Source organism: Corvus moneduloides, chromosome 8 (genome assembly GCF_009650955.1).
Source record: "Corvus moneduloides isolate bCorMon1 chromosome 8, bCorMon1.pri, whole genome shotgun sequence".
Classification (NCBI taxonomy): domain Eukaryota; kingdom Metazoa; phylum Chordata; class Aves; order Passeriformes; family Corvidae; genus Corvus; species Corvus moneduloides.
In genome coordinates, this window is record NC_045483.1 from 16,251,364 (window position 1) to 16,268,518 (window position 17,155).

The following is a 17,155-nucleotide window of genomic DNA, read 5'->3' on the forward strand; positions in this document are numbered from 1 at the left end:
GCCATGTCCCCGCACCGCGCCGTGACCCCGCACCGCGCCGTGTCCCCGCACCGCCGGGCCGTGTCCCCGCACCGCGCCGTGACCCCGCACCGCGCCGTGACCCCGCACCGCGCCGTGACCCCGCGGCCCCTCTGAGCCCCGCGGGATCCGGGAGGGCCCGCGCAGCCTGCGCGAGATCCCAGCTGTCGGAAGCCTTGTCCCACCCGCTAGAAGGGATCGCTGTTCCGTAGAGCCTCGTTTGGTTTCTACAGGAACCTAAAGATGAACGCCAAGACCGCCATAGATCGAATTATTGGCAAGGGGGGACTAAAGTCGGGCAACTCCAGAGCTGACAGTGGGCTCGAGAAGGGTAAGCAGGAGGGTGCTGCCCCGAGGAAATCCATGGAGGAAGTCTCCACAGGAAGAGGCAAAATGACGGACCCGGAGAGGAGCGGGCTCCTTCAGGTGAGCCGGGCTCTCCCTGAGCCAGCGCAGGCCGTGTCCCACGGATACGGCACTCGGCCTCGGGAGTGTCAGGAAAATCCACCAACGCCAGAGGTTTATGTCCAAAAAGGAGTCACGGGAGTCCTTCGACTTAATTCAGATAAAGGGAGAGAGGCCACTGGGGCACACGCCCTCGGGATCTTCTCTCTCGCGGTTTCGGAGGGCGCAGCCTCCCTTTTTCCCTAAACTCCCGGCCGCGTGTTGCCCTCTTCCTTTCCCCACTGCCTGAGGTACTGGGGAGGTGCAGCCTTCCCGAACCGCCTACCCCATATCGCCCCTTGAACCTCCTGTTTTACCCCGAAGTTCAGGCTTGTGCAGACCCTTGTCTATTTCAGGAACCAAACTGTCTGGGCCTGGTAACGAACCTGCTGCCCAAAGTCAGTAAAGGCATTAAGACCCATTTCAAAGACGTTAACACCCATCAAATTGCTTGTAAAGACATTGGCACACATCTTTCCTCTCAGGAGCAAGAGCCCCACCTTTCCTCTTATAACTTTTGATGTCACGACTGGTTTAGTAGTGTTAGACAGTTAAGACAAACTTTTAATTTGGCACTTTCATTCTCAGATATTTTTCAATGATAGCCGAGCTAATAAAATCACACGCATCTGACAAGGCTGGTAGATACAAAGACCTGAGGCCAGAGGTGCCAGTTAGTCCATTAAGACCTGTCCTCACGTGTCCAATAGAACACGTCTCAGAGAATTATTTTAAGCACTTCCTGAAAAGAACTTTATGTTCACAAACATTTGATTAAGAACATGCCAAAAAGTGCAGAGTGTTTGTTTGAATTGAATTGTCAAGCTCCCACTCAGCTATAGGTAACTGAAACTGTCATCAGGTCGCTACATTTTTCTTCCATTGCAGCTAAAGAGCAAAAACTAAGACACTGCAAAGTATTGCAGCATCATTATGTCTATACGACTGTTCCACTCAAGGTAAACCTGTGGCTGCAGAGAGAGAAGTTCAAGACTTAATATGTGACCTAGTCACATGCTGTCAGGCTTCCAAGAAGGACACAGAAACTTTAGATAGACTCTAGGAAAGGATACAACTAATGGAGAATAGGTGCACTAGTATTTCTAGGCCACTTTTTTTAACAAAAGGGCTTGTCATGTGTCTGTGCCACAATGTCAGATGAGAAGTCCTAAGCTGAGGATGAGCTATGGCTGGGCAGCTCATGCACAGTTGTGGCTAAATTCCTTAGTGTATTTGCTGAGTCTGTTGCTGTTTGCTCGGTGTTGGTTACTTAATACTGGTTTCCTATAAACTAGGAAAAACTAGGAAAAACATCGTGTTTGATATACCAGGTACTCTTTGGTGTCACTATTTTAATTTTAGTGAGCAGTGGTGTTCAACCGCTCCCTAAATGAGGCTCTCTCAAATTCACTTTCTTTCAGTTTCTCTTTCTAATGACTTGATGTCAACGTGCAGGATTTCTACATCAGCCTTTCTCACACAGAATTAAATGCTATCACATCCAAAGTTCATGCAGAGCCCCATGACATCTTAAATGCAGTACTAATTCTGTATAATGGTTACCTGTGCTGGAGGCCTACTGGAAAAAGAGTGCATGTTGAAAATACCTACTTAAGCACATTTTGAAGCTACAGGGCCAGATAATATGGAAAACAGGATCCTTGTCTTGAATGCTTTATAATAACTCTCTTGTAACTTACTGCCATGTAGTTTGCAAGAAGGCTTCCCAAAAGCTACCAACTATGCTAAGAAATATACTAAGAAATGTAGCTGGAAGTGTTTTGGAGTTCATGTACTGCTTTTGTTTTAAGGCTCATATACTATAGTGATCTTAATTCATATGCAAAACTGAGTACCTGCTAAGCCTGTGAAATTTGGTTCTTTGCATTCTTTCCTTGTTTTATCTGTTTCAGACTGGTTTTACTATCACTTGAAATATTTCAGGTAATCGCTCTAGTATTGTCTGCTTTGAGTTAAAAATAATTTTCTCAGCTAATTAAAGGCCAAGAGAGAACTTTGAAAGTGAGTATCATAGAGTCATAGAATGGGTTGGGTAGGAAGAGACTTTAAAGATCACCTAGTTCTAACCCCCCTGCCATGGGCAGGGACACCTTCCACTAGACCCTGCTGCTCAGATCATCTCACACTACTGTAAACTTGCTAATGCATTTGATGCATAGACTAACACTTACTCCTTTTTATTCTGTTTCATTTAGAAAATACTTTCTCTTGAAAAAGAAAAAGAAAAATACAACCATCTTCTTGGAGAGAAGGACAGAGAAATCCAAAACCTGAAAGACAAGCTGAAGTCCAAAACCAAGAATAGTAAAGTCTCCTTACTACAAAATCAACTAGAGGAAAAAACAAAGGAAGCAGAAAGGAGAGAACAGTTACTTTGTTCTCTATCAGAAGAAATTAACCGGTTAAAATGTAATTTATCTGCAGTCATGGCAAAATGCTCTGATCTTGAGAACAAAGCCAGTAGTACTTCTCAGGCATCCCAGGTAAGCACTGAAGAAATATTGCAATTGCAAATTGGAATTTGTGCCCACTAAGCACCAATACCTGTCATAAAATAGGATGGGTTTTTAGTTTTCTTACAAGCTGTGTTGCATGCTGAAATATTATTGTATGAAGTGAGATGGTATCCAGATTGAACTCTAAATGAGGAACAGTCAGAGAGCACAACTTCAGGCAATGCAGCGGGGGAGGGAATTCTCTCCTGCTGTATTGCAGGGTCCCTTATTCAAGCTCACACACAGGCAGTGTGACTTGTGATACTACATGTGATGATCCACTGTTGCTTAAGCAGGCACTGTGCCCTTCTCTGATTTGTGTGCTCAGTGATTAGACAGAGTGAGAAGGCCGCAGTGGGGCACAAATAAAGACAAACTCAGCTCCTCACCTAATTCAGCTTCAGTCATGAAAATATCTTTCTTCTCTCTGTTCTTATGAATCCTCATCTGTGTCTCAGTTGTTAAAACTAATGGTCTGTTCTTTCTAGAAATGGCATCACACATGGTAAATTCTTCACTGTGATATAGGATAGGACAGGAATAATGAGTGTCTCCTCTCATGTAAAGTGGTCAGTAGGTATGGTGCCAATCCTTGGCAGTGTTTACAAATCTGTTGAGGATTCTACAGTTATTTTTCCACCCCCAGCCCGTTCTAGTGTTCTTTGGAAAATGCCGTAGTATCTCTGTGAGGGGCACAGGGAAGTTGTTTAGGCACAGGCGCCTAAAAATAGGTGCCTGTAAGTCTGTCTTTTCCAGCTTTTGACCTGCAGATGGTGCTGGTTCCCTGCACTCTACACGGGAGTTGAGCAATTTCTAGAAATTCTGCTATAGCCAAATACATGACAGAGTATCTTCATCTACTACTTTTGAATGATAATACATGTATATATAGTACTTCTAATAATGCAGTATACTGAGAAATACTGCTTTAAATGCAACGTATTTATTTTAAATTTTAAGAGACTTTGAACTTCGTTAGAGGTGTTAAAATGTATGTTAAATAAATAGATTTTCATTATATTTTTGGCAATAAACCACCAAAACATGTATTACTTTAAAACCTTAGTTTTCTTTTAAATTTTTAACTGATTTATCAACAGAGTACAATGATGTTTTGACTGGATATCTTGGAGAATTTGAAAACAAGTGTAGCAATGCTGCTTGAAACTGCCAGGTGGCATACGAGCTCTGAAATGGAAACAACAGTTTTATGACACAATTTTGGGAAAGTTTTCACTGAGGCAGGATTCTAATGTTCATAGAAACAAGTTCAGTGTCTCTAAATTGCATTTTTTATTAGGAAGTGTTGAAGTTTAATAATTGCATTCAAAGTTCTGTATTTTTAAGCTATAAGTTGTTGTAAATCATGTTCCAAGACCCATAGAAAATTTGCGTAGTAATCTACATTTTTTTTTCTCATTGAAGTTCCCTCTGACTTATACCTACACAATTTCATAAACACTTTGTATCATGCAGAGAAGAAATAGGACTGTGTAACTGCTCTCTAGTTTAAGATGGGTCTCAAAAACTCTCCTACTCGTACATGTACATGAGTCATACTCACTGTCCTGTGGATCAGGTCTCAGAAAATCAGGCAGTTTGTCCTTATGCTTCCAGACAGGCTTGCACAATTTCCCAGATGTTTACAGTCTTCCTGTTATCCCAGGGAAGCATCGAGGTCCCTGGCTTTCCCCAGCAACTCCTGTATGTCTGGGTTATTGTTAAACGTATGAGGATACAAAAATAGAAGAAACATTTACCTCTCTTTGTGCACTTAAATAATACCCTTATATATCTTCATTTTTCAAAAGCTCTTTGAGGAACACCCTTCAGGATTTCCAAGACAGCAGTTCAACAGAAAATGCATGATGGTTTCCTTAGGAAATGGTTTAATGTAATTACGAGTAGCAGACTTATGGAATAAATTCCATGTAAATCTTTCTCCCATATCTTGCAGAAGAGTCTATTTTAAATATATGAAATGGCTTTCTACATAACTTGTATACTTCAAAAACAAAAACCCAACAACCACCTATAAAGATCTTTAAACACAAAATGCACAGCTGTTTTAATTTTTTAAATATTCTTATGCTATTTATATGAGATTAATAGTTACAAAGGAGTAGCTTTGCTGTTTCAGCCATCTATTTGAAACAACACTAACAAGTTGTTCTTTGTCTGCAGGAAGCTGCAACAAACAGCACTGAAGTTGAAAGACAATTGAAAGATGTAAGTTCCCTGTACATTTCAAGTACATACCGTCTGCATTGAGATGCAGAAGAATGTAAATTATCATCATGTACATTTTTGGGTAGTATGGGACCTCAGAGGGTATGTTTTTCTCTAAAATATAATCCCTAAAATTATTTTGTGACAAGGCAATAATTTAAATTTAAAAACCCAAAAACTTCCAAAAGAAAAAATTAAGATTTAAATCGTCTTGAAAGACCTTGCTTGGAACATTAGAACAAAGTGGTTGCTGACAAATCAGGAGCCTCTAGGAACCTGACACTGCCTGGGACAGCATGAGGTTGGATCAGAAACCTGAGGTCCTTTCCAAGCTGAGTAAGTCTATGAGCCAAGCAGCTAAAAAATACATGTCCTCGTTCTTACAAACTAAATTGCAATGATACAGTTTTATTTTATTCCATTTTCAAGGTCTGTTATTTTATATTTGAGATTGAAAAGCTAATTCTTCATAATCTAGGCATGACTCATGAAAGCCTTTATTCTTTAAGTAATTTTCCCATTGCTGCAGTTTTAACTTATGCTCAGCATCCTGACTTAACTTTCCAAATGAAGATGGATTTGTTTATTTATTGTACAGATTACTACAATTTGCAGCAGGCTATCTTTAAACTGTCTAATATATATAACTTCCAATATTTTTAAGACATAAGACAAATACTTTTAAAATCTGAATAATTAGCAGAGACTTTTTTGTTGTTCTTCTGTTTCTTTTCATGAAGGCTCTTGAGAAAAACCAACAGTGGCTACTGTATGACCAGCAACGGGAAGCATATGTCAGGGGATTGCTTGGAAGGATCTTTGAACTTGAACAGAAGGCAGAAATAGTTAGCCAACAAGAATCTAAATCAAATTCAGAAGGTATCAACTTTCTTTTTTCCCCACAAGTGACCCAAACCATAATTGTCTGTAGAATAAATTTTCTGAAAACTAATTATAGCACACTTAAACAAAATCAAGACTTCGTTCTCAACACTTTGCCTGCTTAATGGTAAAACTTGGTTAAATAATATTTCTCTGCTTCCTGCTATCTAGCTATGTTACTTGACCAACAGTAGTTCCTGTTCTTATCCTCTTCAAAGATGGTTTTTAACAGCCTTGACACTCTATTAGCAACCTCTCTGTTTGTGGAAAGTGTTGAGGCAAATAGATGTACGTCTCCCATCCTTCAAAGTATACTTTCAATCGACATAATGAAAGCATTAAGGATTTACTAGCAAGGTGTGGATCAGATTTTTTTTTAATTTACTTTTTTCAAAATAAATATTATAAAAATGACTCAAGATTGCCACGTTCTTTGCTCACCTGGACAGTTGTTACAGAGCAAGAAAACCTGTGATAGGTTTTGGCATCTCTCCAAAGCAGAGTTTCACAATAAGGATCTGGCCACCTACAGCTCACTTCCTTGCTGTGCAGTTCCTCAATAAGGCACACCCTCTCAGTATTAATAAAATTTAAATCATACTGAGCAGAAGAACCAGAAGGCTTGCTTTTCTTATTATCAATTATTAATTTCATACATGGTGCAACTGACCTGCAAAGTAAATTCACTAAACAGAACTAGCATCGTGTGGAGTAAGAGCATATCCACAGACTTGCCACTTAGTAATTCATGGGCAGTGGCTTGGTTTCTGTATTGCTGTTTGAATCTTTCTGGAAAACAGTAAAATATCATCATAATCTTGTTTTGGTGCTGTTCACTAATCTACAAACAGTATTTTTAGAGGGAGGCAGACTCAGCCCACCAGGAAATGTACCCCAGAGTTACTGCAGTCAAAGCTTTGCCGCAAGGGCAGCCAGGAGACTAGAAGTCAGGGTGTAAGAAAGTTCCTCTCTTCAAGCAGCTAGGCAGTAGCAGAAATCCAAGTTTCTAAGAACCTAGCTATACAAGTTGAAAGTATATATGACAAGTTTTTCCAAGGAAAACCTTGGCCTATCTCTGAGAGTGTCATTGCCCTATAAAGGAGTATTGCTAATGAGAAGGTAGGGCTTAGTTCATAGGAAAAGTATCAAAGTCACAAAACTTACAGTGCCAAAAATCAGCAAAGCCCATGAAATTCTGCATCCCTCATTCTGCTTCTACATATATTTTGTATTACTCCTGAATTTCTGCAGTCTGCCTCTTAATATTTTCCTACTTACTAAACTTTTCTTGGGTCAACAAGCAGAAATTTTTCTAACTCTAGTTTAAGTAATAGTTGCTACCCAAGAAGAAAGCATTTTTTTAATCAAAAGAACTATCTTAGTCCTTTCTATTTGCTATTTAGAAGTAAATTATGGCATACTATTTGGAAAAGATGGTCTGCAAAAGACAGTGGGAAGTCTGGCTTTGGTCAACAAGGTTGAAGTAGAAGGTTGAAGTATCCTCAAGGGTATCTCTGCGGAGGGAGTAATGCCAGCAGCTTGGATAAGGAGCCTAAAAGTGGAAGTAGGAATCCAGTGTCTTTGGGTCAGATTCCCATGTGTCAGTATAATGCATGAGGCCTTGTAAGAACTGTGTTTTCCAGTAAGTATATTGGTAAGGAGACTTAATGCATTATAAATACTGAAAGTTGTTTCAACTACAGTTTAGTTCTAATCTGAGCTGTGCAATAGCCTACTACATCGATTTCTATTAATAAGCCTTAAAATGTTGTTAAAGATTTAGTGCTCTGATTTTTAAGTGTTTTTTCTTCACATTACTAACTCAATTATTGCTGACTCATTAAGGTCATCTACAGGAGGAAAAGCAAGAATACTATGACCAGCTGTTAGTAACTGGTAAGCACGATCCTGAGACTGAAAGACGCACTATAACCCAGCTGAGATCTGAATTAAACGAACTCAAAAAGACATATGAAGAAACACAAAGGGAAATGATGAGTTTAAATGCCTTATTGCAGTCACAACGGGTTGCTGAAATGAAGACTCAAGAAAATGAAAATAAAATGAAAGAGAAAGCGCAAAGACTAAAACAAGAAAATGAAACTATCAAAGAACAGCTCAGAGAAGAAAAAGAAAAGTCTGAAGATCTTTTATGTCAGGTAAGTGGATGGATTTGGAGGTTTGAGATCATTAGCAAAGAATCAAGAGAGATGAAAATTCATAGTTAATCAGAATGGCCCACCCCTCTCTCTGGTAACTCTGCTTCGCATAGATCTAGACTCATGTCCTTGTGGTTAAAACTGAATTGTTTACACTGGGAACTTCTTTGTTCAATCATTTCCCTGGTCTTAAGGGACACGAAAGAGAAGTGAGAAAATATTGAATTGATTCTAATATAGTTCATCCTTAAGACTAATAGTAGATGAGAACAAGAAAGGTAAAAATTCATTTTATCATGCACTCCTATGGAATACTACTAATATTTGCTGTCACCTGGCAGCTACAATACAACTGATATTTAAAATAAGAGAATAAAATTTACTAGACACCAAAGTAGGCCAAAACCCAGAACAACAGTTAAGCTCTCTAAACACAGGCTGGTTCTCACTGGTTAATAGTGATTAAAAGATGTTTATTTTATTTTTTGAAGCTGAACCAACAGCATTATCATAAAAGCTGATACATGCTGAAAGCAGAGAACATTTTAATGTATGCATTTACTTAATGATTATAGTATAGTCCTTTCTGACCCTTAAACTTGTTCTCTTAAATTAAAAAAAGCGGCATTGTTTGGTTTTTATTAACATCATATCGTGTTAGTGCAAACATAGGTTTTGTGAGTATATTTTTGTCAGTATCTTGGCAATCACCTAGGAGGCTTCAGTTTTTCGTTTCTTTTTTTTAACAATAACATTATCCTGCATTCCACCTTCTCAGTGCAATAACAATTTTTCACTAGGGTTTTCCTTGGGGAAGTAGAGATTTGAATTGAGTTGGTTGTTGCATAACAGGCATACATTTTCTGTTGGCATTGGAATGTAAGAGTTTGCTTCCATCCCATTATAAATTAATTATTTTTAATTAATTATTTTATTAACTATTGTATATGGAAGGTGTTTGTTACAAATGTTCATCTGCCTTGTAGGTGCAACTTCTTCGTAAATCATTGTTCAAACAGGAGGCAGAACACACAAGAATAGCTTTGTTGGAACAACAGGTACCAAATTATGTGCTAAAGTGCTGATATTTAATCTGTGTTAGGCACAAAGTCTTTCTAGACTAACTTCACATTTAAGAATGATTAGTATATTAGATAAAGTAATGCTAGGCATGAATATTCAACCATGCATAATCTCTTGATACTTCTAAAAATTTTGACACATCTGTCAGGAGAAAAATCTGTAACCTTGCACTGATAAGAGGGTATGATCAAACCTGATGCTATTTTCTCCACAATCACTTGTTCAACAGTTACAGCCTCAGATAAGGCACAGGAAACATCCTAAAACTAATCACCTAATTGAAGTTTTGTAATATATTTTTGATATAGTTATAGAAATAATTGCATTGCCATATTTTCTGTTTTCTTTATTTGAAACTGAAACACCCTCCAACCAAAATATCTTTATACTGCACCTGTGCTAAGGGAGATTTTAGTAACTGGGCATATGTGAATTTCACTGTAGTGAAAGCAACAGGAATTTTTAATTTTTCATTTAAAATTTTGTTTTAATCCCATTTTAAGATGTTATTGCAGAGCAAAACTGACTTTAAATATATAAATGGGAAACATTCCTCCCAATTCATAGTAACTTTGACTTTAATTTTTCACTTTGTGGGGCTGTCAGATCCAGATATGCACCACAGACTTAGAGAATGGAAAGCTTGATCGCCAGAACTTGAAGCATCAGTTAAACCAAGTTCTCAAGGAGCTGCACAAGGCCAAGGAGAAAATAACCTATCTGGAACCTCTGGTATGTACTGAATAACTTGCAGGTGAATTTAGCCAGGGATTTTGCATAAACATACATCTGCTTACTCTGGGATCTCATTTCAAGCATTAAGTGTTCCTCCATCCTTTATGTCTGTTTCCCCAAGGTGCAGAGCTCGGTGCCAGCCAGGCAGGCATTGCTTTTCTCTCCAGCATGCATGGAGCAGGAGTACTGCAGCAGGAGCTCCAGAACAGTCAGGGTGCTGAGCAGGGAACACGCTGTATTTTGTATCACAGTGTGTGACCCAGTTTTGTCTGTTGCACCATGACAAAGCTGCAATGTCCTTCCACTCAGACTTTTTGCTGGTGAACAGGGCACAGTCCTTAGTGCTGTAACACACACAAGGCTTGTGTGCCATCAGGCCTTAATATATTTTCCTACAGTACTTGATCAGTGCATGCATGCCCCAGTCTCACAGTAAAGCTCCTCCTTTTCCAGAAACTCCGGGAATCTGGACGCATGGAACCACAAGAAGACTTGCAAGCTGTATTTGACAAGAAGCTGACCACATATGACAGAAGTCCTCCCCTGAAACATTCCAGCTGCCTTAATGAAAGTTTTCTCGAGTGTCCCAGATGTAAAGTGGCATATCCAACAAGCCAGCATAGAGAATTACTAGCACACATTGACATCTGTACAGCTTGAGCTCCAAATGGACTTACTATCTTTGCTTCATATATGCTGCCAATATGCTTGGCAAAAGATCTTTTAAAGCTTTTTTCTTACAGGTCTATAAAGGACTGCTAATTTTATAATTCAGTTCCACAAAAACAGTATTAACATTGTAATTTGACCTCAGTATTTTACCTCATGTTTTTGCAAAACAGCTACTGCATTTTCTGGTTGCAAACAGAAATATTTTTAGAATTAGGAATATTTAAAATAGTAAACTACTGACTTTTTTTTTTCTTTTTGCACTATTAAATGTAAGAATAGTAAAAGCACAACTATTGGGTCAGACTATATTTTAGTTTTGGCATACCCAGTTCTTGGTTGTAGAATCCTGATGATTGTGCTTGTACCTTAACTGACAAGAATAGCTGCAAAAGACTTTTGGCCCTTGTAGGTGCACTATATATATATTTATTTATACATGGTATGTGTATAAATGTGTAGTGTGTATATACATATATGTGTTATATATCAAATATATGTGGAATAGATCAACATCTTGATACACAAAAACTCAGGAGGGCCATGTTGGATCTTTGCTGCTTAAGATTAATGTTGAAAACATCAATCTTAAATAGCTGACTATCGTGAGCCACAGTTAGGGGTGACTAAAATGCTGACCAAGGTTTAATCTAAGAAAAGCCAACTTCCTAGCAAACACAAACTTCCTTGGTGCTGAAGAAAGTTTATATTTCAGACAATGTCAGATGCCATTTTTGAAGTTTGGATATAGAATTACACTGAATTAAAACTTGTTTTGCTTCTGTATTTTAGAGGTTAAAGTTGGAAATGTCGGTTATTCAACCTTAGATTTGACAAATGGCCCAAAGTGAAGTTTTTAACAAATTGCTCTAGTGGATTTGAAGTGTCACTGTATTTTGGTATTAATACAAAACACAAGTTAGTGATGAATTCTGGCAACAAATTAGAAGCTGGCAAAAAAAATCCCTAATGGGTTTGCAATTGCTGTGTTATTTTTCTCTAGCACCTACTGTAAACTTGAATGTGTTGCGAGCATTTTGTTCCTTTCATGTGTGGTGAAGTCCCAACAAGAAGTTATTTCTGTGGAAATTATTAAAATGAAGAAATTTTACAAAGATACACTAGTTAAGAATAAATTTACTTATTTTACAAGTTATGGTTTGCTGAGGACACACAAATACCCAAGTATCTTTCTCTGGCCTGCTGATTCTGACAGCTAGCTGGTATCAGCCTTTTCTGTTGTGCTTTGCTGCAGAACTGCATGCATTTACCCCGTGATGTTCACCTTAATCCCTGATGGTTAAAACTTAGATACGAAGGTGCTTTCCAAGTTATTTTTAATCACTTATATTATCAAGAGATGTTATTCTCAATTAAATCCAGTGTTCATGAGACAGAAAATATTAAAAGCTATTATCTTTATACCTGAAATATCTCAGCCAGATTTACTGTATTAGCCACTGTCCACTTTTCAATTCCACTGACTGTCTCAGGCTAATCTTTGTATTTGACAATTTGCTCAACTGCTAGCAACAGGTTTTCTGACCAAAGATATGATAAACTAATGAGTAAAAGAGAAATTATGCTTCAGAATCTCAAGATTTTGCCATGAGGGAAATAGTCTTAATTTCATATCTTTTAAAAAATATTTTAATTCAGGATAATAGCTATGCTTTTCATTGTAGCCTAATAATTTTAATCTCTAATTAAACTACTTTTGAAAGTTTGTTAGTTTGTCTTTTAACAACACCTTAATCAGCTAGTACTCTATTCTCAGCTGCATACTCAGCATAGTTTCTGCAAAAGGAAATCCTGATCTTTTATGTATTATAAATGAAATAGGTTTGCCTACTACAGGTCAGCACTCTTCAGTAGTTCTGAGGCTTTCTTAAATTAGCATGAAACACTTCCACATTAGAAGCTGGTAGAGGGAGACTTGGAAAGTTGTGATAACCTTTAAAAAGTCTTGTTCATTCCATCTTTCCTGAACTTTAACAATGGATTTAGTCCTACCTGATAAATATTACACCTAAGTACAAAAACCCTCTTGCTGATAAATTTATACAGGTCATTAATGTGGTACATGTTTAAAAATATCAAAATGACATTCTAGTGAAGTAAAACACTTACTTTGAAAGCAGACCCACAAATACTATTGTCATCACTTATATGTAATTAAAACCAACTATAAAACTCCAACTTTATAACGTATGCAGATCATATCAGTGCTTTTTTTCCATTCCTCAGAAGCTAAGAAATCTCAGTTTTGTTTTTTTTATTCTGAAAGTTAACAAAGATCTGCTGCTCCTCTCTTTAGTTATATGGAGGAAAGAGAAATTTGTGCCTAACATGCTCACCTGACTCATAAGAATTAATTAGCTGTAAGTATAGCTCTTTTTAAGGCGGGAAGCAACAGCAATGTTTTTGTTACTTCAAGCACTTTGGGTTTACCATTTCAGGAGCCTTTTTCTGTTTTGTCCCTTTCAAGTAATTGAATTTCAACCTAGCAGAAAGTCTGCATTATTTGAAGTTGTTGATCTAGGGAAGCTTGGGGGCTAATACAATGGTTTACCAACACTAGTATATTCATAAATCCTAGCTTTCACACTTTTAACAGCTTTTAACAGCAAATTAAGTGGTTTTGATGCAATGTTGGGTGGCTGGAAAGACAGCTAAAACTCCACAATTTTTTTTTCCATAAGGAGAGCTGCTTGTGAAATAAAAACTGAAAGATGGTTCTGTTATTTTTCCTATATCAATGAATCAACTTCTAATAATTTAGTTGCTTGTGCAGCTTTTAGTCTTGGTTTTGATCCATCTTTCACACAGTTATGTTGATTTTGAGTATTATACTTCAAGAACAATTCAGACTTATAAGAATGTAGTAGAAGTCTTTCAGATTTCTGATCAAATTCATGGAAGAACCAGGCTTATCCAGTCTAGAAAAAAACATTAAAAAATGACAAAAATTCATACAGAGGAAAGAAAAAAATGTAAGCTGTAAGTATTCTTCCAGTGCTCAGTGAGAAGAGTAACATGTTCAAAATTGCAACAGATAAGGAAAATCTTTCTGGTGGTTGGAGTAGATGAGCAGTGAAACACATTGCTTAGGCTCTGAAATCTCCACCACTGGAGATTTATGGGGACATTTATGTAACTACCTAACCTATCCCTGATGGGCAAGTCTGCCTTGGGTCAGTGACATCAGCCACTGATTTTTCACAGTGCCTTGAAGCCGTTTTTAATGACACCTAAAGACCTCCAGGAAAAAAAGACACACTAAGATTTAAATTAAAAAGCCACAATGGTTCTTCTGCACTGACTCTTCATGTTATTTCACTACATGCTGAATTAGTAACTACTGCACCAGAAGTCATTAAAACAGTTTAATCTCGTGTTTCTCAACTGGAAAATTACCGGTATTCCTATATCTGTATAAACTTCTAGTCTAAGCAGACAAAGCTGTTTCAGCACTCATGCATCACTGTCCTGCTGAAGAACAGCATAAATGACACAAGCACAACTTGATGTCACTTAATTCCTTATTACTGGGAAGTGCCTCATTCCCACATTGTTTTAACAAAACACAGTGTCTGGTTCTTTGGTATTTGGGGCATTTAGGCTCCCCTCCATAAGGTGCTCCAGGAAGAAGATTCAGAAAACTGGTGTCCTGAGTGGGAGCTGGGCAAGCCAGCCAGTGAGAAACATGACTGCTCAAGAAAGGCTCTGTGCACAGAAAGGAGATGCTCTGGAGGAGTCACAGATGTAAATTCTCTTCTAACATTGTCAATGTCAAATGTGCCTCTCACAAAAAAACAGACTTCAAGCAGGACATGTATCCATGAAGTGAGATCTCCCCTCATACCCCCATCAGATCTGGAACAGAGCTCCCCACCAGCCCTCAGGGACATACACTCATTTTGCCGTCTCTATGACCAACCAAAATTTTCCGTATTTTATACTGAATTAATAGTTCCAAAAAGATAGAGCAAGATAAGGTGCTTCAAAATATCCTGTAAGAAAGAAGCCTGGGACCTTATCTTGGTGATATCCAGCTGCCTTCTTGATGGAAGTGCAACCAGGTTTAATTTCCCTCATCAATTACAGACTGGTGAATGTCCACACTGTGTCAGTGAAAGTACTGGTTTTATCAATGTAACAAGCTTGATAGGGTCAGTATAATCTCATTCAACTAGATAGAACACTCTACAGCCTAATTAAGGCATACATGCTTTCCAGACTCAGTTTATGGGAAGCTCCAAGTCACATCTTATCAGTCATCTCAAATGGCCACTGATAATGAAAACCATAAACAGTGTGAGAAATAACATGATTAGCATTACATTAGGGAAGCCAGAAGGGTTTACAGCAGAATTTAAAGCATTATTTGAACTTCCATTGCTGTTGCAAGATTGATTTTTCTGTTTCTCCAGCCCTAGCTAAGGAGAAGCCTGACAATATAGACAGATGTTCTTTGCAGCAGACAGGCACTGTAGACCTTATTTCAGAAATATGTGGCTTTTAAAAGTAAAGCTGCTATCCCAGTTCTGACCTGAAGAAACCCTGTTGCTCCCAACAAGTTACTCTTCTAAGATGAGACATCAGGGAAAGAAAAGCAAGCTGATTCTCCTTAAACTTCACGATTAAGAGCATTCTCTAATCACTGGGTTCTTGACTATGAGAAGAACCAATGATATCTGTGATCTCTGCACAGCATACATCCCAGCAGAACAATGTGTTCAGGGAATGTCTGAGTACATCTCCTGAGCATGAGAGGCTGGTGACTTAGTTTGTAAATCCTTCAAACATTCACCATAGCTTTTGTTTGTTTTGATGTCTGTGCATCAAAGCTCATTAGCAGGAATGTAATTAACTTAATGCACACCTGAAAGTTAAGCAAAGGTCTAGTGGCACTTTAACATCCAACTGCAAAAAACTCACTCAGGGTCTCAGTTCCTTGGTAAGAGTGTTCTATCAGATCCTGCAATATCCAAACAAACCCTTCTGGTACCCTGTATTCACTGATAAACTCCCTAAATCCATGGGCCAGATGTGTCAGTGTAACACAGTTTCTAAAACTGTTCAGAAACAATCTCATTTAATTATAACAGTTTAGCTGGAGCTGAGTCACTTGGTTAACATGCAGCAAAACAGAAAACATGACCTTCCAGGGGAATTCTATGTTACATGGATTATGTTCTTCATTTGCACTTGGTTCTGAGAGAAATCCCTTCCTTACTGCAAGCCACAAAGAAATCATTCAATGCTGATGCTGGCAAAATTTCTGGTGGTCTTGGGGACCAAAAGCTGACCCAGCTTTTATTAGAAAGCACATTTACTGACAGTATTATCCGCAGCTCTGCGTTTGACTGAGGCCTTGGTCAGTAGTGCTGCTGCTGCTACAGCTTGAAACTACAGCGCCACTGGCACTTATGCCAGGAAGCTTGCCAGCTTCTGATGGATACTGACCCCAGCAAAATGAGACTTCCCAGAAGAAACAGTGACTTGCTCATGCCCCAGAAGAAAGAGGGATTAGTTTTTGACATGATGACGTTAAGTGAAGCATCTAGCTATTTTCAGTGGACACAGGAATGTGTGAACTTGCTACTATGTGTGAACAAACAGATCTATTTATATTTGCACTAAAAGTTTAAAATTGTCCCTCTCACATTGGTGTAAGCACTTTGGCTCACTGATATGAAAGTATAAAATGGGTGAGCAGTTAAAAAACTTCCTAAAAAACAAAATAAATCAAAACAGACTTGTATTTGAGACATGCCTGACAATGGTGTAACTTCTTCTAAGCACAGGATTCATAGTATCTAGAAGCAGAACAGCTGCAGTGTGATATGCAAGAGCAAATATGAAAATAGAAAGGTAACCTTGGTTGAAACGTATGCTAAAAATCTTACTGTGCAGACACATGAGTCATCTACAAGCTTGCAAACTCTCTTGAGAAGACAAAGAGCCAACATTTCTAATGAAATGAATTTACACCACTTAGCAAACATTAAATGTGCAATATATCTGTTACAGAGGTCAGTGCTGTTTACCCATTGTGATGCAGGTGCACCTGTAGATCCAAAGACTTAAACACCCAATCTACATGCAAGAGGATGCATAAATAAGACAAAACCCCTTACTAGATCATGTCCAAATGGAACAAGAACTCCCATCTCCCAGAGTCACCTAGCCCAAGTGGTCCCTCTCTCTGGGAATATTTCTTAATGCTCAAGAAATGAATAAGCTGATCGATCCCCATCTGTCACAACAGTTAATGGTTGCCAGGGGAACAATCTGAAAAGCAGAGCCTGACTAATGGTATCAGGTACCACAGCCCTTTTCTGCGACAGCGAAGGCCAAAGCTTGGGCTTTCATTAGGAATGAAGAAAACACCCACAGAAAAGGAAACAAGATTTT

The 17,155-nt window shown here is 38.4% G+C and overlaps 1 protein-coding gene across 1 annotated transcript; it reads left to right on the forward strand.

The window, feature by feature from the left end:
• The first annotated feature begins 77 nt into the window (after window positions 1–77).
• Window positions 78–13,469, forward strand: CEP55 (centrosomal protein 55). Its single transcript, XM_032116567.1, has 8 exons — window positions 78–444; window positions 2,679–2,966; window positions 5,163–5,207; window positions 5,948–6,086; window positions 7,935–8,248; window positions 9,235–9,306; window positions 9,938–10,063; window positions 10,520–13,469. The coding sequence occupies exons 1-8, from the start codon at window positions 262–264 to the stop codon at window positions 10,724–10,726; spliced, it is 1,374 nt and encodes a 457-aa protein (XP_031972458.1). The 5' UTR covers window positions 78–261; the 3' UTR covers window positions 10,727–13,469.
• Window positions 13,470–17,155: the final 3,686 nt, after the last annotated feature.